Raw genomic sequence first — 26,628 nt, 5'->3', positions numbered from 1 at the left:
ATTTTAGCCGGTCAATCATTCGTCCCTTTCTTATCGGCGGATAAGAAAATGACAGGTATATCTTAAAATAAAATTCGGTCTCTGCTGAAATCAGTACGACTGTATACGTCCCATATACGTCCCATTGCTGGGCAGACGCCTCCCCTCAATCAACCGGAGGGGGTATGGAGCATACTCCACCACGCTGCTCCAGCGGTTTTTGGAGGTGTTTTTATGACTAATAGCCGGGACCAACGGTGCCCTCTGAAGCACGGAATCATGTTATTTCTTCAAACAATCAGGTGATTCAAGCCTGTAAAGTCCTTACCAAATAGGACAGTCTCACAATTTCGACAACGTCCCGATTGGGAATCGAACCCGGACCTCCAGATCGTGAGCCTAACGTTCTATCAATCAATCAATCAATCAATCAATAATACTTTATTGCACAACGACATACAGCGTGTTAGTGACATCGTAACGAAAACTTTGAGGGGTGGTTCAGGCCATGATTCTGAGTTGATATCAAGTAGAAATTTCCGTCGCAAAAGTATGGATTGGAAAATAATTAAAAAGAAAAATTTTCATCAATTTTTTGACACGAAATTCCACTTGATATCAACTCAGAATCATGGTCTGAACCATCCCCCTCAGTATTCGTTACGGTGTCACTAATACCCATACCTACTTATATGGCTACCGTATGTACTTGTACGGGGTGTAAGTGTCATCGTAACAAATACTGAGAGGGATGATTCATCTGATTATTCTGAGTAAATATCAAGTAGAATTTTCCATCGCAAAAGTATAGAATTGAAAATAATTTAAAAAAAATAAAAAAAAATCATGAATTTTGCGACGGAAAATTCCACTTGATTTTAACTCAGAATCATGGTCTGAACCATCCCCCTCAGTATTCGTTACGGTGTCACTAATACCCATACCTACTTATATGGCTACCGTATGTACTTGTACGGGGTGTAAGTGTCATCGTAACAAATACTGAGAGGGATGATTCATCTGATTATTCTGAGTAAATATCAAGTAGAATTTTCCATCGCAAAAGTATAGAAATGAAAATAATTTAAAAAAACTAAAAAAAAATCATGAATTTTGCGACGGAAAATTCCACTTGATTTTAACTCAGAATCATGGTCTGAATCAACCCCCTCAGTATTCGTTACGATGTCACTAACACCCAGTATACAAAGGACATAATCATATCTACTAGACTACGGAGACCGTGTGTGTGTTGGTTGCTTGTTACCTGATATAAATAAATAAATAGATAGTCTCGGCGCGGAAACGTGCTCTAACTTACACCCGCGAGGCTCACCTTTCTTTTTAACTACCTACAACATGTATCCAACGCGACAGCCCCCTTTACTCTAGTCTCCGACCGCCTCTGGGTGGTTGTGGAAACATATAGCACTTTTTATTGTAGTATACGTTACTTTGGGCGCAGAGCAGTGGTTTCCACAAACTAGCTAAGTTGTAAGTAAGTTGTTGTTAGAACAGAATCGATCGGCCTACTCTCGACTGATACATCACTATTTTAAGGGAAACACCGAGAACTAGTATACACTTAGTTTATTTCTAATAACTTAAGAATTTGCTCAAAACATCAACAGGTCGCGCGGTAGCGCCGCTCGGCGTTGCGGAACTGAACACTGTTTGATGAACCCTGCCGCCCGCGCACCGGGAAGAGACGTACACGCAGGGAAGCAAGGACCTCGTAGTTTAGGATGTACTGTGGTCGCTCTTTTACTATGCTAATTAACATCGCAACACTGGTTTTGACAGGTCTAATTTGTACCACTGAAGCTATTGTAAAATGTTATCTATATTGAAATCATCATCTCCCTAGATCGTACATACCTACTATACGATAAAGTGATAACTTTTTCCCCTTCTTATCTTTACGTATAAAACCTAGTAAATACACTAACGAGTCGTGAATATGTCTCCTATCACGGATAATTGGGGGGAGGGGTGATAGAGGTGATTATTATTGCGTATGGCAGACAAAAAGGCTCAAGGCGTCGTCTGAGAGGAAAAATATTTGAAAGAATTAATCGACCCTAGTGGGTCGGTAGTGAATGGTAAGTAGGTTTATTTATGGGAAAAAATCGACTCGCGGATTGGCTACGAAGTAACGTCACGCCAAATCAACCCCAAATCGACTGAACGTTTGTTTGAGTAAACACTGATTCGGAATTCGGCAAAAAAAACCTTTGACGAGACTTGATTTATTCCACTGTTTAGATACCTAAATATGCCTCGCTGGGGTCACTGGTTTCAATGAGGGAATTTCTAGGCAGATTCCCCAAATAGAATATATATGGCGCTGTACAGATTTTCCTTCTAATTTCATGGATAACAGACGTTATGGATCTTTTATCTTTGTTTTTGGGAATAAATGATGACCTTGTTTATTACACCAAGGTACAAATTATATCTTTCCTCCATTATTATTCTGATCAAAATACAGAGAAGCAATATAGGTAGGAACATAATTCTTTACATAATGTGATCCAACTATCATACAACAATCATTTTATAATGCTTCTGCGATTACATTGTATTTTGGGATAAATAGGAAATTATAACGTTAAATATCTACAACGCCATTTATATTGTTCATTCCCTCATTAACGTGGTCCAGTGGTTGAGCGTTGGACTCACGACCCGGAGGCCCCCGGTTCGAATCCCGGTGGGGACATATCACAAAAATCACTTTGTGATCCCTAGTTTGGTTAGGACATTACAGGCTGATCACCTAATTGTCCAACCGTGTTTCGGAAGGCACGTTAAGCCGTTGGTCCCGGTTACTATTTACTGATGTAAGTCAGTAATCGTTACATGAGCCACGTCAGGGGCCTTTGGCGGCTCAATCATAACCATGACACCAGAGATGATGAGGCTGGTATTCCACCTCACAACCCACACGACACGATAAGAAGTAGATGGATATATCACGTTCTACTACCTACGTTCCTATCATTACAAAACTTGTAACAGGAAAAACGTAAGACGGTACGTCTTACAAGTTTTCTGAAAGGTGAATAGGAAAAGATATCCTTCAAGCAAAAGCGGAGCTTTTCTATAATAAAACCCAACAGTACTAGGTAAACCGAGACGACCTTATTAAAAGATGGAAACAACGACCATGCTGACACAATACAATCCTTTCCTTGGATAAAGTCTGACGTCTACAAAAGGCCTTACCGCTTAATCCGAGGCCAGAACTCGGAGATAAGAGGGGTGAACAATTTGCAGTAATCACATTGAAGCGAACTGAGAATTTCATCTATTAACACGAGCGGCGAGATTCGGGGTCTCGACGTTAAACAAGAACCAAGAGGTTTCTTAAAAACTATTTTGCTGTGTTTTCCTATTGTTCAGAAACATTTATTAGGAAATATAAAGTCGATTGTGATTGATAGGTACCTATCTATTAGAACCGTTTAGTTGTAAATTCTGGATTAGCATTCACTGAAGGATAAGATAGACCTTTACTAATTGATATCAATGAAAATATATTAAAAATAATAAAATAAAATAAAATAAAAATAATGTTTATTTCTCTCACAAAAAACTCTCTCTCTTTGTTTGTTTTTATAATGTGGGATAAAAAGGTTATTATATATTTATAATTCATTATAATGATAATCTAAAATATAATGATATAAAATAAATAAATAAAATAAATCTATCTACAGTATTGAAATCCAGAAATGAATCCAGGGTGTTTGAGATTCAACAATTGGTAAAAACATTTACCGAATTTTAAATATAAAAGATTATTCTCGGCTGGCAAGAAGCCGATGAAGTTTAATTAGGCAAAGCTAGTACCTACGTCGCTCTTAAAATACTTGGAAACCTTATCTAAAATATTCAATTATAAGTTACTTGAATCCTCATTAAGGCAGGGGCGTGTAAAGACTCGCTATAAATTAATTGGCACTCCCGACAAAGCGTATGAAGCGTCGAGATAATAAACACTGAACCTATTGAACATGTCCCACAGCGTCGGATTTCCATACATACATAAATTCTATTCAGGCGTGGGGCCACAAATCATCAATAAGTCGCAGAAACATACATTGCCTTCAAAACAAATACTATAGATAATAGCAGGTCACACCCTCGACACTCCATATAAAAATCTCATTCTTACCGCGTAAGTGTGAGCGAGACAGTTCGCGCGCGCTCTCCCTTACTTCTTAGCGGATTATGGCCATTTACGACTAAAGGACACCTAGAGGAGGTGAGATAAATCTAGCTAGGTGCGGAGCGGAGAGTTACATTTCTATACGCAGTATTTTGGGACCAGATTTTAAGTGTCCCGCAGCGGCGGCGCTAGCGTCGCAGACTCTGCATAGAATTATTATGACTTGTCAATTAGTTCCATTAAAAATCCTTCGTGGCGCGGAGTATACTTTAAACCTAGTATTTATTTATTATCTTGTCTCGGTTTTATAATAAGGCGGTTAATATTCGCCCTCAAGTGAATAATAATAAAGTAACACATGGTGGCAGGTTATTAACCCTTCGCGCAAATAGGTAAAAGGTACCTAACAGAGCGTACATCATTTGGAAATTACGCTTGGGTATTTCCATCAGTAAGTCATTACTTCCAAGGTCAATGGTTCTGGAATATACGGTCAACGGTAGTAACTATGGGCTTTGTCTCAAGTTGTAGAGTGAAGGGAACTAATAAAATAATACTTAGGGCATCCAAAACACTTAGGCTGCTTTCACACTAGCGATTTTTCTCGGCAATTTATTCTTCTTCTTCTATCGTGTGGGTTGTGAGGTGAATTATCAACTTCATCAACCCTGGTGTTAGGGTTACTGTTGAGCCGCCAAAGGCCCCTGACATGACTCATATAACGACTACGTACTTACATTAATAAGTAGTAACCGGGACCAACGGCTTAACGGCGGATTTATTGAACGCCGCGTATCCGATGTTGTTAGATAATAATTGCGGCTAGATCGCAGAGTATTCGCCAAGGTATCTCTCTACCGAGAAAAAACAATTTCTGCTACCTAATGCGTAAATGCGAGCGAGACAGATAATCTGCTACATTTTGCGGCTATTTAAAACGAATAATACGACTCAGAGGGAGCGGAGAGTTACCCTTCTGTATGTAGTGTTATTCTTTGATTCTAACCCCGGCACTGGTCGAATGTATAAATACCGTCTGTATTGAACATGTTGATTAAATACATGTTGATTAGGGGATGTGCCGCCGGTTGGCAAATAAGCCTTGCCAGTTTCCGCAACTTAGTTAATTAAATCCTGCGTAATGCAAAACTTATTTTTGGTAGAGGACGTAAAAGACGAAGCAGCTTCAGCACAAACAGAACTGATATCCAGGGAAGTGTTTTGAAGGTTTATCTAGCTTTAAATATGCAACGAGATATAAACATAACACAAATAGCACAGGGCACAGGCCTCGCCTCAATCGCCGGAGGAGGTATAGAGCATACTCCACCACGCTGCCACCAGAGCGGGTTGGTGGAAGTGTTTTGGACTAGTAGCCCGAGACAAACGGCTTAACATGCCTTTCGAAACACGAAATCATCTCGAAATTACTTTTTCGAACAATCAGGTGATTCAGCCTGCAATGTCGTAGCCAAACAAAGGACAGTCTCACAAAGTGATTTTAATAAATATTGTTAATTTTATTCGAAATTCAAATTCAAAACTCGGAATTCGAATCTCGGATATTAAAAAAAAGTACAGTAAAGTGTTACCACGCATTTTTGGTTAAAATACCCGAAATTCACACCAAACGCTTCGCTTCTTCAAGGAGTGGAACGCACTTCCGCCATCGGTGTTCCCTTCAACTTATATCTTGAGTTATTTTAAGGCAAGACTGAATAGGCACTTTCTGGGTAGTTCTGGTTAAGTTCGTTTAATCTCTTTAAAAAAACAAAAAAGAGGGAGAATGGTGTCAAGAGAAAACCCATTTCATTTTCAAAGTAATACAAAGAAGTCTCTACCTATAGAATGTTTATAGTATTGATTAAGTTATATTCCCAATTAGAATGAAGTACCTAATCAGTTATATTCAGAAATATTGCGCCATGCCTCGGCTGTTTCAAGTCTTTACCCAATAGCAATTTCCAAAGTACATAATTACTTGTCGAGTACTCAATTATTCATACAGTCTGACTCAAGTCTTCCAAACAACTAATTATATTAAGAAAATTGGCGAGACGGATCGTGTTTGTCACGCAGATTTAGTCAACCACAGCTCCACGGCAAGGTTTTTTCTCTTAAACTAAGTAAAAATGTAGCTGACATGATTATACGATGTTTCAGCCTGAAATATAAATGTTTATTTTGCTACTTTTCTCTGTTACTTTTCGGCCGAGGTGAGGTGTACAGATACAGTCATGAGCAATATCATATACCCACTTTAGAACTCTGTCGCACTATCATATTTTACATTTAATGAGACTTACGGTTTAATTTGTGAAAAATTTAATGTGATATGGTTTTAAAGTGTATGACATATTAGTACTCGTGACCGTACAGCGCACATCTACTCACTCGTTTTTTAAAACGTATACAAAAAAAAACGAAGTGATTTTTCATGTACTTGTACTTCGGTTGAGGGCAACTCCCGTTTATAATTTAAAAGGGGATATATTATCAATTGATGTTTATGGAATAAAAGAGTAAGGGAATACATTAATAAGAGTATTAAGACACCTAAGGTGACCACAAACCGTAAACGAAACTACTGGTTTCCATGTCTGTGTGTGAAACAGATTCCGATCACGGAGATATCATCTAAAACAGTAGCCGTCTGTGGTTTGTGGTTTAGTCGCCTTTGGAATCCTATATTATGATCCTATATTAAAGCTTGCTGTTCAGCAATAAGGCCGCCTATTGAACTTATTTTATCCGTTTTTAACTGTCTATATGTTATATATATTAAAGAATGATTTATTGATTTACAGCCCGGAAAATGGGGGCCAAATCAAATCACGAGTTCTAGACACTATATGGATATAACATTAGATTTCTACCATTTTCTACTAAGGACTACCAGCATGCAATCAAACTTAAAACGTTATAAAACTTAATCAGTATCAAAAGGCATGCGATTCAAAATACTTTAAGCTGTATTTTAAGCTAAAAACTGTTATGATTCTCCTTAAAAACTACCTATCAAACATTTTATTTTTGAATATTCTACGGAATGTCGCCAAGAGCCTTAACCGTTTTAGAAATGGATTCTTTAGGTAGTGACAGATATCAGTCGATGACTCGATGTTAATCCCTGACATTGGCGTGAATAAAAAAATAAACTGTGGAATTCTCAAACATGCAGTGTAAATAATGGTACTTCTGAAATACTTTGTGTTTATATGACGTCACTGCGACCCAGGACAGAAAATTTTCGTTTTGACGTTTCGTAAATCTCATGATCATTGGACTAGGGTGAAAAATAGCCTATCTTTAATTATGCTTTAAATTTACAGGGGTACTAAAACTAAAAGCTGGAATAACAGTAGAATACAGCAAAATTCTGACGCTTTTCAAAATAATTGGACACAACTAGTAAACTAATAAAATACATGTACTTAATTAACGTAAGCTCATTCATATTAATATCTACTGAACCTATGCGATATCCCTTTAATGAGGAGGATAAATGTATATAGGTAGTGCAATAAGTGTAGTAAAGTGAATGCTCTTTGGAATATCCCTACAGTTTAGGGATAGATAAGTCCACCCTTGCAAACGTCCATTTCTTGTTTGTGATGTAACTAGTTGTTAAGTGCAATAAAGTATATTAATAATTAATATGTAAAGAAGTAAGTATAATGGACTGAATGGATGGTGTGTATGATGGACTAATGTTATGGGCGATAGGCTGATCCCTTATCACCATAAGGTTTATCATATCCAGCTTACGACATCGTATCAACAGTGGCTGCAAGTTGTCTTTGATTACTTGTGGCTCTGCCCACCCCATTAGGGATTACGGGCGTATGTATGTGTAAAGAAGTAAGTAAGTTACAGTGTTGATTAAGTTACGCCAGAACCAGTGGGAGTGAACAGTTTTATCATGGTTCTATCTATAGATTAAGCGCGTCGTTCTTCTTTTGTTTCGTTCGCCGCGTAAATCTCATTTCCGTTCCCGCTATTTCGGTTTACTTACTTTTTAAATTAATTTGACATCGAAATACGGAAACAGTCATCTACTTCACCCACACCCAACCCCAATATATCTTGCTATCGTCATTACAAGACTCGCGAATCAGCGAAGTTTCCGCAGATGGGAAAGACCAGACAAATTGAAATACCTATTGATGCATAAGGTGACGCCAATGATATAGGAAGCGACAGGCAGAAATATGCAAGCAACGCCGTGTTTCGCAATCGATTTCATGTATCCTTTGAAAACTATGAAAATGAGAAAAATACTGTACTTATTCAAATTTAAAGATTTACTTAGTATTTTATTTACTTAAAATCTATACTAATTTCTTCTATAAACGGGTGTAACGTAAACTTCAAAAACTTAAAATCTAAAACATTACATAGCAAATTAAAAGTTATAATTAATCATAGTTTTGTCTCAGGCTGGGCTAAAATGTAGTACTGTCATAACTTGTTAAGTAGTGTGGGGTTAATTCATTAATAAATTTTAACCAGGCTCCAAATATTCAAATTTTCAGTTGTATTTTGCATAATATATTATTATTTTGGTAAAAATATTAATAAAATGTTGTAGAAACTTAACTTTTTTTGGCACTCTATATTATTGGATGTAATACATCTTTTTTTTTTTTTGTTTTGGTTTTCCCCGAAGGGTAAGGCAAAGGGAACTATGCCCATACAGCCATGTCTTACGTATTTTTTTTTCTTGATGATTAATGAAATGATGAAAGGTGATGAATGATGATGATGAAACCTAAGCCCCCACCCTCGGAGTAGACTCCTACTCCGAACCCCAAACGAATTAACTCAAAAGTCCGCATAAACTTTTGAGTTATGAAGCGGCTTCCCGGCACGAAGCGAAAATAGGCAGATACACTTTGTTCATTGAATACTCCAATATAATAACACTCGCGAATGTCTTTCGACTAACTTAATGCGATCATTAACCACAAAACACCACTTCGTATTAATTATTTAGATTACTCAATGAAGAAAGCAACTGTCCCGTTCCCGTTTCCCGCCGAAAAGCCATGTAATACATCTGATGTATATTCTTCTTTTAAACTTTGGCAAAAGCCAAAAGTATACAGCCTTGTCTTAAGTCCTAAGAAACATTTTAGAAGTGGAAGAATGTTTGGTAAAGCTTGTTAAGTTCGAAAGTGTAGAGTATATGAAATGTAAATGAAGTGATATATGTACCATTTCATTCCAAAGTATCCCGGCAGTGCGGCGGGCGGTGCCGGCGCCTGTCACTGAGACATGCACCTTACAGTCCTGGCGAACGCAAGTCAATTGTTAGTACACTCTACTGTTATAGACTGTGCTGTGATAGACAAATCTTTTTAGGCATACGGTCTAGGGGCATGATAGAGACATCTCTATTATTAAAGTAGAAACTAACATATCTTTTTTGGCCTAAAGGGTCACGAAGCTAGGCTATAAAATTAAAAAAAGTATAAACTATTTTTTAAATGTTTGAAAATACAACACTTACAAGTTTTATACACTTCTCATCAAAAAAATCGAAACACTTCCGTTTTCATTGTTTCTGTCCGAATTTAACACAAAAAAGAATTCATACGATGAAAAAAAATACATAAATGTATAGCTGGCAGTTTGGCCATTACAGTAATAAGCGAAAATTCTAAATTCAAAATTAGAATTTCATTTGTTTATCTTATAAACGAAATGAATCACTGTTTTGAGACAAATGTGTGTTTAGGGTTGGAGTACATTTAGCGTTTAAAAACTAAAAATTGGCGCCTATCCTTAAACTTTTTGTTTTTTATTTCAATACTGTGACTTTGGGACGTCTGAAAAAAGGTTTTTTTTCTAAAACGTATGGATACTTCGCCCACAGAAGCCGCCCAAGTTGTGGCATTGCTGGATTCTGGCCTTAGTCAGCGTGTTGTGGCTGCAAGACTGCATCTAAGCCTGTCATCTGTTCATAGAGTGTATAAACGTTATCGGGAGACTGGTTTGTTCACGCGCCGTTCAGGATCTGGCAGGAATCGGGTCACTTCTGAGCGAGATGATCGATTTATTGTAACAACTTCTTTAAGAAATCGACGCCTTAACGCTTTTCAACTGCAGCAGCGGCTTCGTGTTGTACGAAGGGTGGCTGTAAGTGACTCTACAATTAGAAGAAGGTTGAAGGATCGTGGACTGGTACCGCATAAGCCAGCAAATGGGCCGAAATTAACTGCAGACCATCGAAGAGCGCGCCTTAACTTTGCACGTGAGCACCTAAATTGGTCATACCTACAGTGGAGCAAAGTTCTCTTTTCTGATGAGTGTAAAATTATGCTGTATGGTAACGACGGAAGGAACAAGGTCTACAGAAGAGACGGAGAACGCTATGCACAATGCTGCATTGAAGAAAAGGTCAGCTATGGTGGCGGTTCGTGGACGGTTTGGGGAGGAATCAGCGCCGACGGTAAGACAGAGCTTGCTTTCGTGTCTGGGCCACGTCTGCCTGCACTAAACTGTCATCGGTACGTCGAAGAGTGTCTCGAGCCTCATGTGATGCCCTATGCACATTTTATTGGCAACGGCTTCATATTCATGCACGACAATGCTAGGGCTCACACCGCGGGCGTCGTACGAGATTATCTTAACGAAGTCGATATCTCTATTATGGAATGGCCAGCAAGAAGCCCGGACATGAATCCCATTGAACATCTGTGGGATGAATTAAAGAGACGAATTCGAGCAAGAGATCCTGCCCCAGAAACACTTAGCCAGCTGCAAGATGCAATCCAAGAGGAATGGGACAATATACCACAGCATGTGATCGTGACTCTCATCCGATCGATGAAGAACCGTATGGAAGCAGTAATTAGAGCTCGGGGAGGGAATACAAGTTATTAAATAAACGTTTTTTAGCTTTTTTTTTCATTTACGTGTGTTGTTTTATTCATTTCCTTTATACTCCATACGGAATAAAAATGACTCATTTAACAAAATACGAAACCTATGAAAAATTCATTTAAATTTAGAACATTAACATTAAGATTTGATAAGCTCATATTACTCACTATTAAACGACATTTAACATTTATTCCTAAATGTACACATTTTTCTGATAATCCTGACAAAACGTAAACTTGCAAGGTGTTTCGATTTTTTTGATGAGAAGTGTAGTCACACAACACATAGTCTCCTCTAAGACAATTTTGGTACTTGAAAAACTGTAAGTACAATTTTCTTTCACTTTTCTAGGCCATAATCCATAATAGATAATTTCAATATCTAGTCTGGAAGTAGGTAGGTAACTCTTGTCTCAAAAGATTTGCATGACACAGCACATCCTTTCAAGTTTAATGCCTGAGACTATGCATAATGAGTGGAGCATTAGCCTGTCATGTGAATAAATCAAAAAGGGATTGAAAAATCTTATAAGATTATACTAAGAAAAGTTCAATTAAAGGTGTTAGTGCTTCACTAGTTATGTTTGAAATTATACCTGTGTAGGTATCAAAGACAATACATTTTTAATTTTTTTTTGTAACTTAATAAAATCTTTGCTAGCTAGAACTAAAAAAATATATGAGGAAGTTTATTAAAAAAAATGTTTTTTTTTACTGGCAGGCTAATGGTCCATCTGCAGAACTCCATGATCAGTAAACAAGCAGCACTACTCAAATTAAAGTGTCCAAGCTGTTTAAACCCCGCGCTACGGCATGCTGCCTCACCTCGCCGGGTCTTCACTCTTCGCTTCACCTTCGCCACTCGTCCCGAGCGGACCCCGGACATTTCCATCCACCCTACCCCAACAACACACGAGAACGATACTCCAGCCTCCACAGCCGCACGTCCAACACTTAACAACAAATTTATTGATTTGGAAGCTCTAAAACTGTACTCACAATCACATAACTGTTCATCAAACAAACGATGTGGGCCAGACGAACTTGTCACACAATTTTTAGCAAACTCTAAATAACACTTTCAGGTTTTCAGCCCAGTCCATATGCTGCTATTTCCTTTTAACAATCGTATTATATCGTACGAGCACAAAAATCACAGCGATACACTACGAGACAATGAAAAAATTCGTGACGAACTGACAACATGACAAAGAAGTAAAGAGACAAGACTGCTGTTGATATTTTAGTATGCTGAAAAGCCCTACAACTAACCATGAAAAAGATAAAAATAATGAAGAAGTACGTCCATATCTCGGTCTTATACAGTATCAAATACAAAAACTCTTGAAAAAAACGCAAAACTTGACAGCACACCATAGACACATCCAAGAGAGATATTAAATCTGACGAAGTTATTCTCTCTTCAGGGAAAGATAGTAGCGCCATCTTTTGGATTGTGAAATAGAGGTGTTTGCCGAGGAGATCTCCATGCTAAGCAAGGGTAAATAATTTTCTCGTGGGCGTTAGATAATGACTCGAGTGATCAGCCTACAAGTTCTGCTACCCTAATTTTAATTCACCGGGATTCAAACACGGGATCTCCATAGCAAAAGACCAGCGATTTAACCACTAGACCTCCGTCATTAGATAAGATAAAACTTGATTAGAAAATATAATCATCATCATCATCAGCCCATTAACGTCCCCACTGCTGGGGCACGGGCCTTCCCTATAGATGGATAGGGAGATCGGGCCTTAAACCATCACGCGGGCCCAGTGTGGATAGATGGTTATTAACGACTGCTAATGCAGCCGGGACCAACGGCTTAACGTGCCTTCCGAAGCACGGAGGAGCTCGAGATGAAAACTTTTTTTTTTGTGGTCACTCATCCTATGACCGGCCTTTGCGAAAGTTGCTTAACTTCAACAATCACAGACCGAGCGCGTTTACCGCTGCGCCACCGAGCTCCTCAAAAAAATAATATGAGCGTAAAAAATATAATATAGCCTCAGAAAATATAATATGAGCGATATATTTTAAATATCGCGGTCACCTTATAGGGATAGATACCAGCTGACTTATGATAAGTAGCTACATACTTAAAATGTTTACTAATATTATCATATATTTAAGGCTTTTATAGTATGTCGTTTCCAAATCTCGGGCCTATGGAGTTCCGGACTTTTGAAAGGCATGTGGGGCCGAAGCCAAGCTCTTAAGATAATTTAATCTAAATGTGGTGTACCAACTGGCGATTACCCTTGTATGCACGATGGTAGTGCACCCATACCCAAAGACAATACCCGGTTCGTGTATTATTATTAAAATTCAATCTCAATCAACCTAATACTTGTGAAAATTATCATACAATACTCAATAATTTCATTTCATTGAGTTGGTTTCGTTCATAGATGGCGTTACTAGTTTTATAAGTCGAAGTGAAGTGTCTCTCCATCACAAGCATGTTTATTATTTGTCTATGTTTCATTTTTTTATTGTGGTAACATTATTTATGAAATGTCTAACTGACATTTGCTGTCATCAGGCAGCTGATCGAAATTTTCAGCACTTTTATGTAATTTCTCGGGCGTAACATCTCTTTTGAGGTAGAAATTCTGTTTAGAATCGTGTTTAGTATTTTTACTACTTGTGGGAGATGCTAATGTAAGGTTGTTGTTGACAGATGCTTCGGACAGTTGCGATAGGTTCAGGCCTGGTGGCGTTAGTGCCAGTAGTGCGGGCTGCTAAGCCGGTAGATCCAGATCCATCGAAGCCTCCACCGCTCATGAAGGCCTGCGACCTGCCCATATATGACAGCCCACATGCGGACTATGGAGAGTGAGTGTTTTCTTTTCTTAACATGTGGACTATGACTATATAATTTTATCGATTTCGATAGGATATTTGACTAGGTTGAAGATAAATGATAAAATGCTAATTTAGAAATAGAAGCCAGTCGAAGTTGATAAAACATCAATCTCATTTTACTTGTCGATTTATTTATGAATTAAGTAACAATGAGTACGGCGTTTGACTGCTTTTATTGATGACATCTCAGGATAGTTTTCTGTAGAAACTTCAAAGAAAACATTTGTTTTGATGTTTCTTAAAAAGTATTTCATTTGACTAGGTTGTCAAGTAGCCTATTTATTATCACATATCTGCCTAAAAGAAAAGAAAAAAAAAGTAAAAGTAGATAAAGTATTTTATCTATCTATCTATCTGCCTAACACCATCTGTTTTTTATTACCTATAGATCTAAAACCTGATCTGATCTTGTTAATGTTTATTAGTTAAGTAAATACATAATTATTATAATTTCAGTTTAAGTAAATTTTAGTACTTAATTTTAAAGCGGAATGTTCATCAGGACAAACCCCTTTGGGGTTTATTGATGAGATTTATTGTTTTTAGTTTATAAGTTTGTATAAGTATAAAATAAATAAAAAAAATAAATAATAAATCTTATTTATCATCACCTTGTTCTCTAGATTTTATCATTAATATTTTGTTTTCTTGTTTACTAATAAAGCTTTAATTATGGAATGGATAACAGTTTGCTCTAAAAACGAAAATGCAATCACACTAAATTACAAACCAAACCAATGCCAAAAGTAATTCATTCTTATTGCAACATATAATGTCACTTCTAATTAAAGAAAACGGTATGACCAATTGTTTTGTTTGTTTTATATCACTAGTAATTTTAATGTGGTATCACTAATTCGTACTGTTATACAAACTTATGGAAACCTACCTATATTTATAACACTTTTTTGTTTACATACTATTTTTATTATTTCTACTGATTGCATAACAGTACAGAGAGGGCACATTCTAAGTAAATAGTTATCTACTACATTTTCTAAGTCTACACTATATTATTTTTGTCCTCAAAAATTAAATACCATAGACTAGCTCAACTATCTTTTCAGGTACAAAGAATCAATGGAGACCAAGCAACAGATCAGCTACATTCGCAACGTAATCCTGGAACCGGTGAGAGTGGTACGTCAGTCTGTGCAGAATGTCTGGGAGCAGACCGAGTCTATCCAGCAGACGGTCAGGGACAACTATAATGAGCTCCAGGATAGGACTGACTGTAAGTGCTATTCTTACATTTTCCGGCCAAGTAGTTAATGCCATTTGAAGCAAATCATTTGAGCTCACAACTATAGCCCAGTTGACATCGACATAAGCATCCATTGCTAGATGAACTAAGTTTTCACACCTCACTGAGCTTTCTGTTAGACCAATGTGATGGGTGGTGAGCCGTATTGTATCGTAAATGCTATTTTTAGTTATTGGACATTGATTATGAACAAGAGAAGACAGCAAGGTGATTGTATAAGAGAGCAATGTGACGTTGGCTAGTGTGGGTAATCAAGAAAAGAAAAGAAAGCCTCTGTATATTCGGGCCTTTCTCGCACTTTTTACCTTAATGTTATGTATGATCCACATTTCTCTAGGGCAAGAAAGTATAAGAAACAACTTTAAATAAGTAGCACTGCTTAGTAGGCGTGTCAGTGCGCACCTTTTGTGATGAGATTGTGTGTGAGCTAAAAGATCTGATATACATTAATGACACGAAAAAGAAGTACTACTGCCTCATTTATAAAGTGAACTTCAATCAATCAATAATACAGCACAACGTCATATACAAAGGACGTAAACATACGAACTTCTACTTCGTAATGTGCTTTGATTTTGCGGCGCCCGCGCTTTCACTTGGGAGAGGTAAAACTGTAATGAAATCGTAGACTATTATAGTATGTAATTTCTTTCCAGGGATTGTGAAATATCTGCGAGAGGAAGAAAATAAGGATATCCGGTATGGCGCAGTCGCAATGGGTGGCCTTACAGGTTTCATATTTGGTCTCAGAGGCGGTATCATCAGGGTATGTATGAATTTATATTTTCAGTTTTTAGCGACATCTGTACATATTTTAATTTACTTCGTTACATATCTTTGACATCGTAAATGAACTGATGGATTACAAAATGTGCGCTAGATGGCGCTGTCCGTGACATGTGGTTATATGCCACACACGGATTTAGCTCTGTGATGCGTGTACGCGTTTATCGATAGTGCGTATGTATGTGTGACAGATTATTTTGTATCCTAACATATTTTGGAAGGTTTTGTTCTGGAGATATATAAGTATTGACTATGTAGGAGGTAGTAAGTGTGGTCAGGCCATACCAGCTCTAGCAACTACTTACCGTAACAGTGCTCTAATAAATCTAAAGAAACTGGTTTCACGCACGCAATGACTGACGAATGTAAAAGTTAATCTTTTCATTTTTGTTATTTCAGCGGCTGTTCTACGCAGGCGTGGGCACGACAATCATGGGCGCTGTCTGCTTCCCCGAGGAGACCAAGGAACTGGCCAAGGAGAACGGAGTGTTGGCCAAGCAGTACGCCAACATCGCGTATAACTTCCTCTATGGAGGTGAGATCGGATATTTCAGTGTAAAAGAACATACCATCCTTATTCAAGTCGGTTAATAAGATGCAGGCTACAGTCTGCGCTCATTGTCCCTTCTTTTTCTTCATATCATGTGGTTTGTGAGGTGGATTACCGACCTCAGCAGCCTTGGTCTAAGGGTTATTATTGAGCCGCCAAAAGCCCCTGACATGGCGCACGTAACAACTACTTACACCAGTAATAATCGGGACCAACAGGTTAACATGTCTTCCGAAGCACGGATCATCATAATTATCGCGCTTATCGTTAAGTTTTATTAAAATCAACGTGACTAATTTCATGGCGCGATCTAATAGAATGATGCAAACGATGTCTGTGATAATTTGTAACTGAATTTTAGTTTTATTCACACATCTAAGTTTGCTTCTATACAATATTTGGAACTGCGTAAGAACAATATTCATCTGGGCTTTTTTTTTTCAAAATTCTAGTAAAGCCGGGCGATCCGCAACTTGAGCTGAAATTCCCTGAGCTCTCTGTACCTAAGAACTTCTCAGAGTTTGTCGACCTTTCGGTGTCGGTAGCGTCATCTGTGAAGCAGATGGTCATGCCTCCGCCTGGCAAGGAGGCGCAGGAGTCTACAGAAAAGAAAGATTAGGTAGAAATCTAGATATACTGCATGGAGTCTTGACGCTTTCTTTTGTTTATACGCATGACGACGTTTTGTTTTCTGCTGTTTGGTTTGGTGCATTTTTAGCTTTTGCTTAGTGATTATTTTATGGAAAAGCTGTTTAATTTCTCCAAGTTTTGGAATGCTGTAAAAACTTGTTTTTCCCTGATAACTTTTTTCGTTTCTATTTTGGAAAAACTGTTATATTTTTGAGTTGGCTGACATGCTTCTGAATAATTTTTCCACTGTTTTTTATTTATTTTTTATTGTTTTCCAGATTTTGCACATAAGAAAGACATGGAGCCATTAACTAGTAAGTCATATAAATTACGCGAATTTGAGATGTTTTTCGAAACTGTTCTGAACCGTTTATTTCTTTATTGTGCTATTTTGTTATCTGTATTTTGTTTATTATTATTTTCAGACCCAACAAGCAAGGAAGATGATGAAATAGATAATTTAGTACCTAGTAAGTTCTAGTAAGCCGACAGCTAGGGATGCGCTGGTTGTATCTTGTGGCTAAAGTATTGTCTTTTTCTTTCCTTCAGATCCATGGACTTGGAGTTAAAGAAATTATGTATTTGTTAGTCATTTTTTATTTATTTAATGAATTCAGTGTAAATGTATAGCGGTTATTAAATAAAACTGTATATTTTTTCTATGTGTGTCATTTATTTCGCATTCCACACAAGTAAGCTTACTTTAGGCAAAGATCATTTCCTCTCGCCGTTTCTTGGTGACCACCGTACCAGGCTTGTGTTGTGCGTCTGGATGGTTCATCAGTTCTGGAGGACATGTTGATACTGAGCTGGAAAGCAAAACTTGCTTCAAGTCGTAGAACAGGGCCGAGTCTTCCTTGGTCACGAACGACACAGCTTTACCAGTCTTCCCGGCACGTCCGGTACGACCAATACGATGTGTGTAGTCTTCAATCGTCTTCGCCATATCATAATTAATGACCATACTGACATCCTTGATGTCGATACCACGACCAGCGACATCAGTCGCGACCAAAATGTCCTTGGAACCATTCTTAAGACTCGCCAAAGCGAAGTCACGCTGTTCTTGCCCTTTACCACCATGCAAAGTACAAGCATTGAATCCAAGCTTCTCCAAACCCTTTGCAAGAACGTCTGCACCTTTCTTCTGGTTTACGAAGATTATAATCGGCGGTTCGACATTGCGCTGTAGGATTTCTGTCAACTTCCTGCGCTTCTCATTCTCGCCGATCATGAACACTACCTGTTCAGTTCTATCTACAGGTTTGCCAACAGAGCCAATGTACACAATGGCGGGTCTACGAAGATAACTTCGTGCTAAACGCTCTACCGCCGGCGGCATAGTAGCTGTAAACATCACAGTTTGTCTATATTTCTTCTTGGAGTTATAATTCGCCAAAAGAACTGAGGCATCTTCGGCGGCATCCGTGTCAGGTTTGATATTCGACACGGGCATGTATTCTAAAATCTTTTGTACATCCGGCTCAAAACCCATGTCAATCATACGATCGGCTTCGTCGAGGACAACATAAGTACAGCGATTGAGGACCAAGTATCTATTTTCTAACACATCAATGAGACGACCAGGCGTCGCAATGACGATTTCACATCCCAGTCTCAATTTGAAACCCTGTTCTTCTCTGGAAAGACCACCAACAACTACAACTGACGTGATTCCTAGTGGTATTCCAAATTTGTTTGTTTCTTCCTCAATTTGTTGCGCCAATTCTCGAGTTGGCGCCAAAATAATGGCGTAAGGTCCTTGGTCTGCGTCTTCCAGACGTTCATTCTTTGGTAGAGACTGAATCCATGTAAGCAGAGGTATAAGGAAAGCCAAAGTTTTACCAGAACCAGTTTCAGCAACACCAATAATGTCTCTGTTTTGTAAACCAATAGGAATGGCCTGTCGTTGAATAGGTGTAGGGCTTTTGTATCCAACTTTATTGATGATTTCCATAATATCTTGATGAAAGTTAGCTTCCTTCCATGACCTGATTGGATTGGGGATTTTCCCACCCTTGATTGTGATGTTGTAATCTTCACGGAAGATTCGCCAATCTCTTTCAGTCATCTCATCTTGATCTTTTTCTGACCAGTGGCGGTCATCCCACTTCTGTTTATCTTCCTTCTTTTTGACTTTCTTAAGACGTAACTTCTCTTGCTCTTTTTCAAGTTCTGTTCTGCGTTTTTCAAGGAGATTGCCATAAAATTTGCTGTGGTCTTTCTTTTGGGCCTTTATGTCAATGCCTGCAATGTGGCCACGGCCAAAGAATTGTACTTGGTGTCTTTCTTTGTATAAAGTGTTATAATCATTTGATGTGTCCTCTGAAGCATCCCAGTCAAAGACAAACTTACGATCGTTTAGCCTCCTTACCCTGCGTTTCTTCTTGATAATGCCCAGGTAACGAGCTTTGATAGCTTCCTCTTCACGTTCTTTATCTTTTGTCTTTGCCATTTCTTCATTCTTTTCTTTTTTGTCATCCCTTCTCTCTTTCCTTTCTTCATATTTTCGTTCTCTTTCCCGTTCTCTCTCCCTGTCTCTTTCCTTTTCTCTATCCCTTTCACTGTATTTTTTCTCTTCTTCCTTCTTTGACGGACCAGTTAGATCTATTGTGGTTATAGTTGGTCGTTCAACATTTGCCCTCATTTCTTCTACTTGTTTCTGACGTCTCTCTAGAGCTAAAGCAGCTCTCTGTTCCTTCGTTAAGAAGACAGGCTTACTTCTCGCCTCTTCTTCTGCCTTCTTCTTTGCAAGCAATTCTTCTAACGACAATGGCTCTCGCTTTATAGGCTTCTGGTCGTCCTCTTTCTTTGATTCATCATCGTCCGGTTTCTCTTCTTCTTTTTTAGTTTTAGTCTTTTCTTTATCATCGTGACGCCGATCTTTCTCTTTTCCGTCACGTTTCTTTGGGCTGCGCGACCGCCCGCGGTCTCTGTCCTTTCTTGCAGGGCTGCGAGGTCTGTCTTGGTCTTTCTGATCAGGCCTTTCACGATCTTTTCTCGGACTACGTGATCTATCTCGTCGACTCTCCCTCTTGGCTTTATCACGGTGTGATTCCCGCTCATCGTGGCGGTCTCTCTCCCGACCACGGGAGCGGGACCGTCGTCTATCAGGACTACGGTCCCGTGCCATGATTACTTTTAGATTTACAGTGCAAAATTAAACTTAAGAGACGGAAAAACAAACCACACATCTAGCTTCTCGAAAAGATTTTGACGTTCTTTTTTTTAATTTGTGGAACAGGCGCAAATCAAGTGTAGTCAGAGTAGAAAATAAATATTGCATAGTGAATCGAGTAATCACCGATTACCGAGTATTAACCGTATCGATTATGTTAGAAAAAAATTTTCAATGAAACGTCAAAAGTTGTTTTGGTTGGATGTCGCAATTTTATTGTTATTTAATTAGTTTTGTCTGCGATGTATATCAATATTATATAGATTTCAGAATTTGGTTTGGTCTAGAAAGCAATTAATGTTTGTTTATTATAAAAATGGAGAGTTCGAAATTAAAAATGGGGGTAACCTCAGCAGCTATCGCTTTGGCATGTGCAGGGGTTACATATGCAGTTTTAAAGTATAAACACAGGGTTCGTGATGCTGTGGAGGCGCTCAACTATCTGACCATCAAAACCGTGACCACTGAGAAGGCCTGCGACGAAGTTGTACAGGAGTTAAGGAAGTAAGTCATCTTTGTTTATATACTTTTCTAATCTTGCTTCGCTAGTTTTTTAACTTGATGACGTATCTTGGTCGTATATTGGCCTATAATTAGGATGTATTTACTAGAAATTGAGTGTGCAATTAATTATTATTGTGCAATAGTTTTACAACATAACTGTAGCATATGGTATCAGATATTTTATGCAGATTTTCCTGTTGTGTCCCAACATTATGCGACTTAACGCAATATTTTTGTATTCATATTTCTTATTGGTTCCAATGGGATCTCCTACTTCTATATAGTAACCAGGATCAACGACTTAAATGCTTTCTGAAGCATGAATCATCTTACTTTCGGATAATGAGGTGATCAGCCTGTAATTTTCTAACCAAACTAGGGATCACAAAGTAATTTTTGTGATATGTCCCCACCGGGATTCAACCCGGGACCTCTGGATCGTGAGGCTGTTAATAAAATGGAATAACTTGTTATTACAAACAAACATCTTTTAGAATTTTTATAGGAGTTAAATGATTTACATACTCCTTTATAAAGTTTTTAATTTTTTCTTTTTTTATTTAATTTATTTAAAATATTTAGGAGATCAACACCTTTCACTTACTGTCCTATCATTAAACTAGCACAAAGCCAATTACAGATCCCAGAAATAGTGACAATGTAGAAGTAATGGGTGAGACAAAAAGCAAAGAATATAGAAAGAGAAAGAAACACATGCTTTGCTTACAGCCTTCTTATTTTATTAATTATTATAATTGCTAAACAACTTTTTATGTATCCCAGAAGGACAAAAGTCCACCAAGCAGTGGGGTGTGACTGTGAGTGGGTGACAGAACATGGAAAGAGGCAGCCCGTGGCTTTGGTACAGCTGTCCACTTACGATGGAATGTGTGGACTGTTCAGACTTAGCCAGATGAAAACTGTGCCCAAGTCTTTGAAGGTATTAATATAATTCAATAACAAATTCTTACGAAACATCAATTTCCCAAGTGTTAATTTCTTTTGTTGAGAAATATATTTAAGCGCATGGCAGTGCACAGGCCAAGTTCTTGCAATACCAGCCGTACTTGCTGTGCACTATTTACACGAACATGAACGCCTATTGAAGATTTCCTTCCACTGTATAAGACAATATTATTATTTTTCTAACATTTGCAGGATCTACTAGAAGATGAGACAATATACAAAGTCGGCGTGGCTCCTTATGACGATGGCAAGTACTTGTTTCTTGACTACAATGTCTGCCTGAAGTCTACTCTAGATGTGCGTCATCTAGCCTCTCTCTGTGGCTACCATGCTGGAGGCCTGGCGTCTTTATCCAAAGCCCTACTGCAAGTTGTCTTGGATAAAAGTTGGCGGGTAAGGACTGTCTTGTTTTCTGTGTTCTAATTTATTTTTATAATAGTTAACGGTATTAAGTGAAAGTTATTCAGAACTGTTCATATTTTCATGTTCATTAATTACATTATATTATAATTTGAAACATCGCCATACATTTTCATTTATTGCCCGATGCGCCGCTCCACTCCCAGCGCAGAGCTGAATTTACATTAACTCAGGCTCTGAAAAATGTAGACTTCCAAGTGCCATTTTTTCACCAGATACGTTGCAGCAACTGGGCAGCAGACGAGCTGACGAACAGACAGACAAAATACGCAGCCGCTGACGCTCACGTCGCGATTAGAATCTTCGTTAATCTAGTCGAAGAACATTATAACGGACGCCTCTTCTGGCTATTTAGGAGAAACAGTGATGTTTGGAGCAATATAAACGATCTCTGTCTAAAATATGCAGATGTCAATTTCAAAACTAAACAGAAACCGAAGAGAAGTGATGGAATGTGAGTATAATAATTCTGACAAATATAGTCAATAATCTTTAGAGAAACTTAGCATTTACTTACTTTAAATACTGTATTTATGTTTAAGTCTGTTGTCATTATATAAGACAAAACATGAGAGAAGTCTGCTAAGACTTCTGCAATGTATTTGGAACATATATATTTTTCTTCTTGTCTGAGAACAACCGAAGTCGACTTAAATCAAGTCTCATTTTTCTGTTCCTTTACAGGAACTATAAGTTGGGCGAATTATGGAGGAGGTTTAGTCAGAATAAGTATTAATTTAAATTTAAAAAAATAGATTAGTCTCCCTTCAACAGAAGTAAGTAGTTTTTCAAGAGTAGCAGTTAGAAAGGTGAATTTTAGCAGAATGCGAACAAGCTGACAATCATGTTTTGTATACGTAGGTACGACTTTCAACGATATAAATATGACTAAATTAAACCAAACTAAAGTTTGCTTTAAGAGATTAAAACATAACAACTCTTACCTCTTCAATTTCTCTTTTGTTTGTAATAAAGTTTGTTATGTTATATTTATACCCATATAGATCAGTTACGAAAGCATTAAAAATATCGTATCTCCGTAAGTGTTTGCATACACTACACATAATCATGTTTATGGGTGGTAAGCGTTGTTGGTCCGCGCAACTGTGTAACTGAACAGCATTTACCGCCCGCGCTATGTAACAGCCAACTGGTTGTTTCAGGATAAAGGAAGTGAAAGATGGGAAGATAAAAGAAGTAATAAGTAAGAGATACCCGCACGCCACCAGGTCGAAGCCCTTGTACCACAACTGCTTCCTGGAAGCCCCTGACGGCGAGCAACTGTGCACTTGCGATAACAAAAAGGCTCTCTGGTAAGTGGGCAACATTATTTAAGAATGCTTGGTTTTGAATTAGAATTAGGCTATGTTATTTGAGTAACTGGAGCTTGTTAAAACATAAAACTATCTTTTTAGTATAGTCTATTCTGGCTTCAAGCCCGCGTTATTTATCGCGCCGTGAGCGATAGCGCAATTGGTGCAGACTCTTTGGTATCTCGGCTCCGGGATTCACAAGATTTTTGATGATGGTAATTTGGAATGGATTTTAAATGCTTTTTTTCGAATTGGGATTATCATCCTGTGTCAGCAGAAAGCCTCGCTGAAGAGATTGGTTCTGCTTACAAATGTATTATTTACCTTCCCTTTTTCTATTTCCTTTTGTCTAACGGCGTTTCTATTTAAATCCGCAGGTACGTAGAGAAAGGCTTAGCGGACATAGTATTGGAATCTCCACTAACAGTGCGCCTGCGCTTCGAGCCTGCCGGGCGCTCGGTGGGCGACGTCGGGCGCTACTACCAGCTTCATAAGGAGAACAAGTGCGTGGTGTGCGGCTCGGAACACTCTTATATCCGCAAAAACGTCGTGCCCAGAGAGTATAGGAAGTACTTTCCTGGTAAATGCTAGTTTTAATAACGTGGTACAGTACAATTTGCTAATTTTATTTATAAGAGACAAAAGTCACAGTTTATTTCAGCAGACTAGCTAGTAATAAGCGGTTATTATACTACTCAATCCAACCAGCCCTATGCGTCAAAGTCACGGGATCGGTATCGTGTAGTCTAATTACAAATTGGTGTGCGTAACCATGGTAACCACAATCTGGAGCGAGTCTAATAGTCGATTTTCCGGATCTCGATGCGCAAGCCCGGGACCATGACGCATGGGGCTGGTTGGATTGGGTAGTATAATAACAGCTATAAGACAGTGACAGTTTCAAAAAGACAGATTTACGCTATTGAGTATAGGCCATTTATTTCGCACGCCCTTACCTCCTTAATCAGTTCTGTGAACCAATGCTTTCAGACTGCTATCACCACTGCACCCTAAATCGACCGACCTTCGAAACTCAAAATACTAAAGTTACATTGCAGAAATAATGAAAGACCACTCGTCACACGACGTAGTGTTGCTGTGCGTGGAGTGCCACCGCACCAGCAATATCCGTGACCAGGCGGTGCGCGAGCGCTTCGCGCAGCTGTGCGGCGCGCCGCTCGCCGCCAGCCAGAACCACATCAAGTACACGGAGGATGCCGATTGCAGGTACAAGTCGTTGCTTTTATTTCCTCTGATCCTCTCCAACATTTTTCTTCTCTCTTGTGGGTTGTAAGCTGGTAAATTTGTGAGATCAATACCCGTCCATATGAACCCTGTTCTCAAGGTCATTGAGCCGTCAAAAGCTCCTGACATAGCTCATGTAATGACTACATATTTACTGAAGTAATTAGTAGCTGAGACGTGCGCTCTGAAGTATGGATCATCTTACTTTCGGACAATCGGGTGATTAGCCTGCAACGACCTAAGTAAACCAGGGATGACAAAATGAAGTACAGTTGATATGTCCCCATCGGAAATCGAACCTGGGACCTTTAAATCGTAGGGGTAGGCACAAGTGTATAGAATATACCCCACTTCTCGCCTGTTATGTGTGTTGTTGTGTTATAGAAAGATCCGTTCAGCGGCGCGCGCCCTGCTGCAAAAATCCCGCAAGCACGTGCTTCCTGAGGAGAGGAGGAGACAGTTGGAGAACATTCTGCTACAACACTACCCCGAGCAAGACGAGGTGACTGAGGAACTACTAGAAGAAGCCGCTAACATACAAGTTGTGTCAGTATCTGTGTACTTTATTTTATTGCTCATCTTCATCCATATAAAGGTCCATTTTGTACTTTTTAGGTTGTATCTCTAAAACTATAAACAATACCTTTGCATCTACTTCTACTTTAATTTTCTACATTATATTTTTCTATAAATCGGTTTTAACCAATATTTAATATGGTGTAGAAGATATAAAGAAGAGCGTGACGCACTAATTAAAAATAAATCCTCCCCCTCTCCTGTCTACTTGCTGGGGAACCTCGCAACCATACTAAATCAGTTCAGAATACCATCAGAAACACCTGTTCAAAGTGGTTGGCTTTGTTTCAAAAATATAAGATGGTGGACCTAAGATCTCCTACTATTTGGGGTAATTTTTTTATTGTCACTTTTCCGAAGCCCGTAGCTCGAGAACAGAAACGTGTATAATGACAATGTTATAGAAATTTTTGTGAGCTTTCATTTATTATAGACGTGGGGACTTTTAGAATGTTAACACTCTAAATACATTCCTGAAGAAATATTTCGTTCTATATATGTAACTTAAAAAAAAAAAATGTTTCGGCAGTTTCGACAATCCAGATTACGAGTGTCACGGGCAGAAGGTTGTGGAGTATTACTTGCAGCGCGAGGGGGGACTGCTCCAACTCGAACAGCTATGGAGAGAACATTTCCTAACATCTATGAAGCCCCGCTATATGCCCCAGCTGTGGTCCGTCAAACATAACGAAGAACGGTGAGTAACGTCTGAATCTTATATTTTTATCACATGTATGAAAATTTTAATGAGAGCGGTAGAAGTAAAATTACGTAAATAAATTATCAGAATCGTAGTAAGTGAAATTCCTTTGTCTCTAGTTTTTACGAACGTCGTAAAAACTGAACGAAATGGAGTAAACGAGTTTCTCGTTATTTCTAAGATCTTAATTTTTGCTCTGGCAATAATTTTCATTCAACTTTTGTTATTGGACATTCATTTCATATATTCTTCAAGAGGTGTTCCTATGATTTGTTTGTTGCAGATTAAGAGTAAGAATCAACGAGGGCCGAATTTCTGAAGAAGATATCAAATTGATTGGTCTCTCGCGATGGCTTTGAAGAATTTGACTTTTTGTATTTAAGAGATGCTATTTTATTTACAATAAAGCGGTTATATTTTATATGTGTGGTATGCATTTTGTTTTCTGACTAACACCTTTAACAGATCAATTATAGTTTTTCTCGACGGAATAAATATCATGTAGTTGTAGTATGGTCAATAATACTCCAGAATTTACTCGAGAACATTTTCGAGAACTCGTCCTGTGCACTACCGTGCGCTTAGTT

General features: G+C 38.4%; 4 protein-coding genes across 8 annotated transcripts in view; 2 read left to right on the top strand and 2 right to left on the bottom strand.

The window, feature by feature from the left end:
- Positions 1-12,273, bottom strand: part of LOC126382170 (uncharacterized) — a 67,606-nt gene extending 55,333 nt beyond the window's left edge. Inside the window, exons 1-2 of one of the 4 annotated variants that reach the window (XM_050031954.1) lie at positions 11,866-12,266; positions 9,371-9,445 (exon numbers count right to left, since the gene is read on the bottom strand). Coding sequence is in view for 1 of the 4 variants with exons in the window: in XM_050031953.1 (XP_049887910.1) it covers positions 11,866-11,932 (67 nt within the window). In the remaining 3 variants the exon portion in view is untranslated. Of the gene's footprint in view, positions 1-9,370; positions 9,446-11,865 lie in introns of all 4 variants that reach the window. The other 3 variants (XM_050031955.1, XM_050031953.1, XM_050031956.1) reach the window with 3 other exon arrangements.
- Positions 12,274-13,534: 1,261 nt separating this feature from the next.
- Positions 13,535-17,801, top strand: LOC126382149 (uncharacterized). Of its 2 annotated transcripts, XR_007569021.1 has the most exons (9): positions 13,535-13,647; positions 13,725-13,879; positions 14,977-15,143; positions 15,830-15,939; positions 16,359-16,494; positions 16,962-17,128; positions 17,418-17,453; positions 17,565-17,609; positions 17,689-17,801. XR_007569021.1 is itself a non-coding variant. In XM_050031921.1 (8 exons), exons 2-6 carry the CDS (start codon positions 13,725-13,727, stop codon positions 17,126-17,128), a joined length of 735 nt encoding a protein of 244 aa, XP_049887878.1. In that variant the 5' UTR covers positions 13,535-13,647; the 3' UTR covers positions 17,418-17,453; positions 17,565-17,801. The 2 variants fall into 2 exon arrangements, 1 of the variants encoding a protein (XP_049887878.1); XM_050031921.1 differs by having other exon boundaries at positions 17,565-17,801.
- On the bottom strand, positions 17,792-20,367 carry LOC126382076 (probable ATP-dependent RNA helicase DDX23). Its single transcript, XM_050031799.1, has one exon. The coding sequence runs from the start codon at positions 20,270-20,272 to the stop codon at positions 17,843-17,845; it is 2,430 nt and encodes an 809-aa protein (XP_049887756.1). The 5' UTR covers positions 20,273-20,367; the 3' UTR covers positions 17,792-17,842.
- Positions 20,368-20,507: 140 nt separating this feature from the next.
- LOC126382098 (exonuclease 3'-5' domain-containing protein 2) lies at positions 20,508-26,462 on the top strand. Its single transcript, XM_050031837.1, has 10 exons — positions 20,508-20,821; positions 21,605-21,761; positions 21,980-22,180; positions 22,423-22,661; positions 23,371-23,520; positions 23,898-24,100; positions 24,579-24,747; positions 25,150-25,311; positions 25,871-26,038; positions 26,325-26,462. The coding sequence occupies exons 1-10, from the start codon at positions 20,634-20,636 to the stop codon at positions 26,398-26,400; spliced, it is 1,713 nt and encodes a 570-aa protein (XP_049887794.1). The 5' UTR covers positions 20,508-20,633; the 3' UTR covers positions 26,401-26,462.
- Positions 26,463-26,628: the final 166 nt, after the last annotated feature.

This window comes from Pectinophora gossypiella, chromosome 3 (assembly GCF_024362695.1).
Source record: "Pectinophora gossypiella chromosome 3, ilPecGoss1.1, whole genome shotgun sequence".
NCBI lineage: Eukaryota > Metazoa > Arthropoda > Insecta > Lepidoptera > Gelechiidae > Pectinophora > Pectinophora gossypiella.
This window is presented reverse-complemented; position numbering and strand designations above follow the sequence as displayed.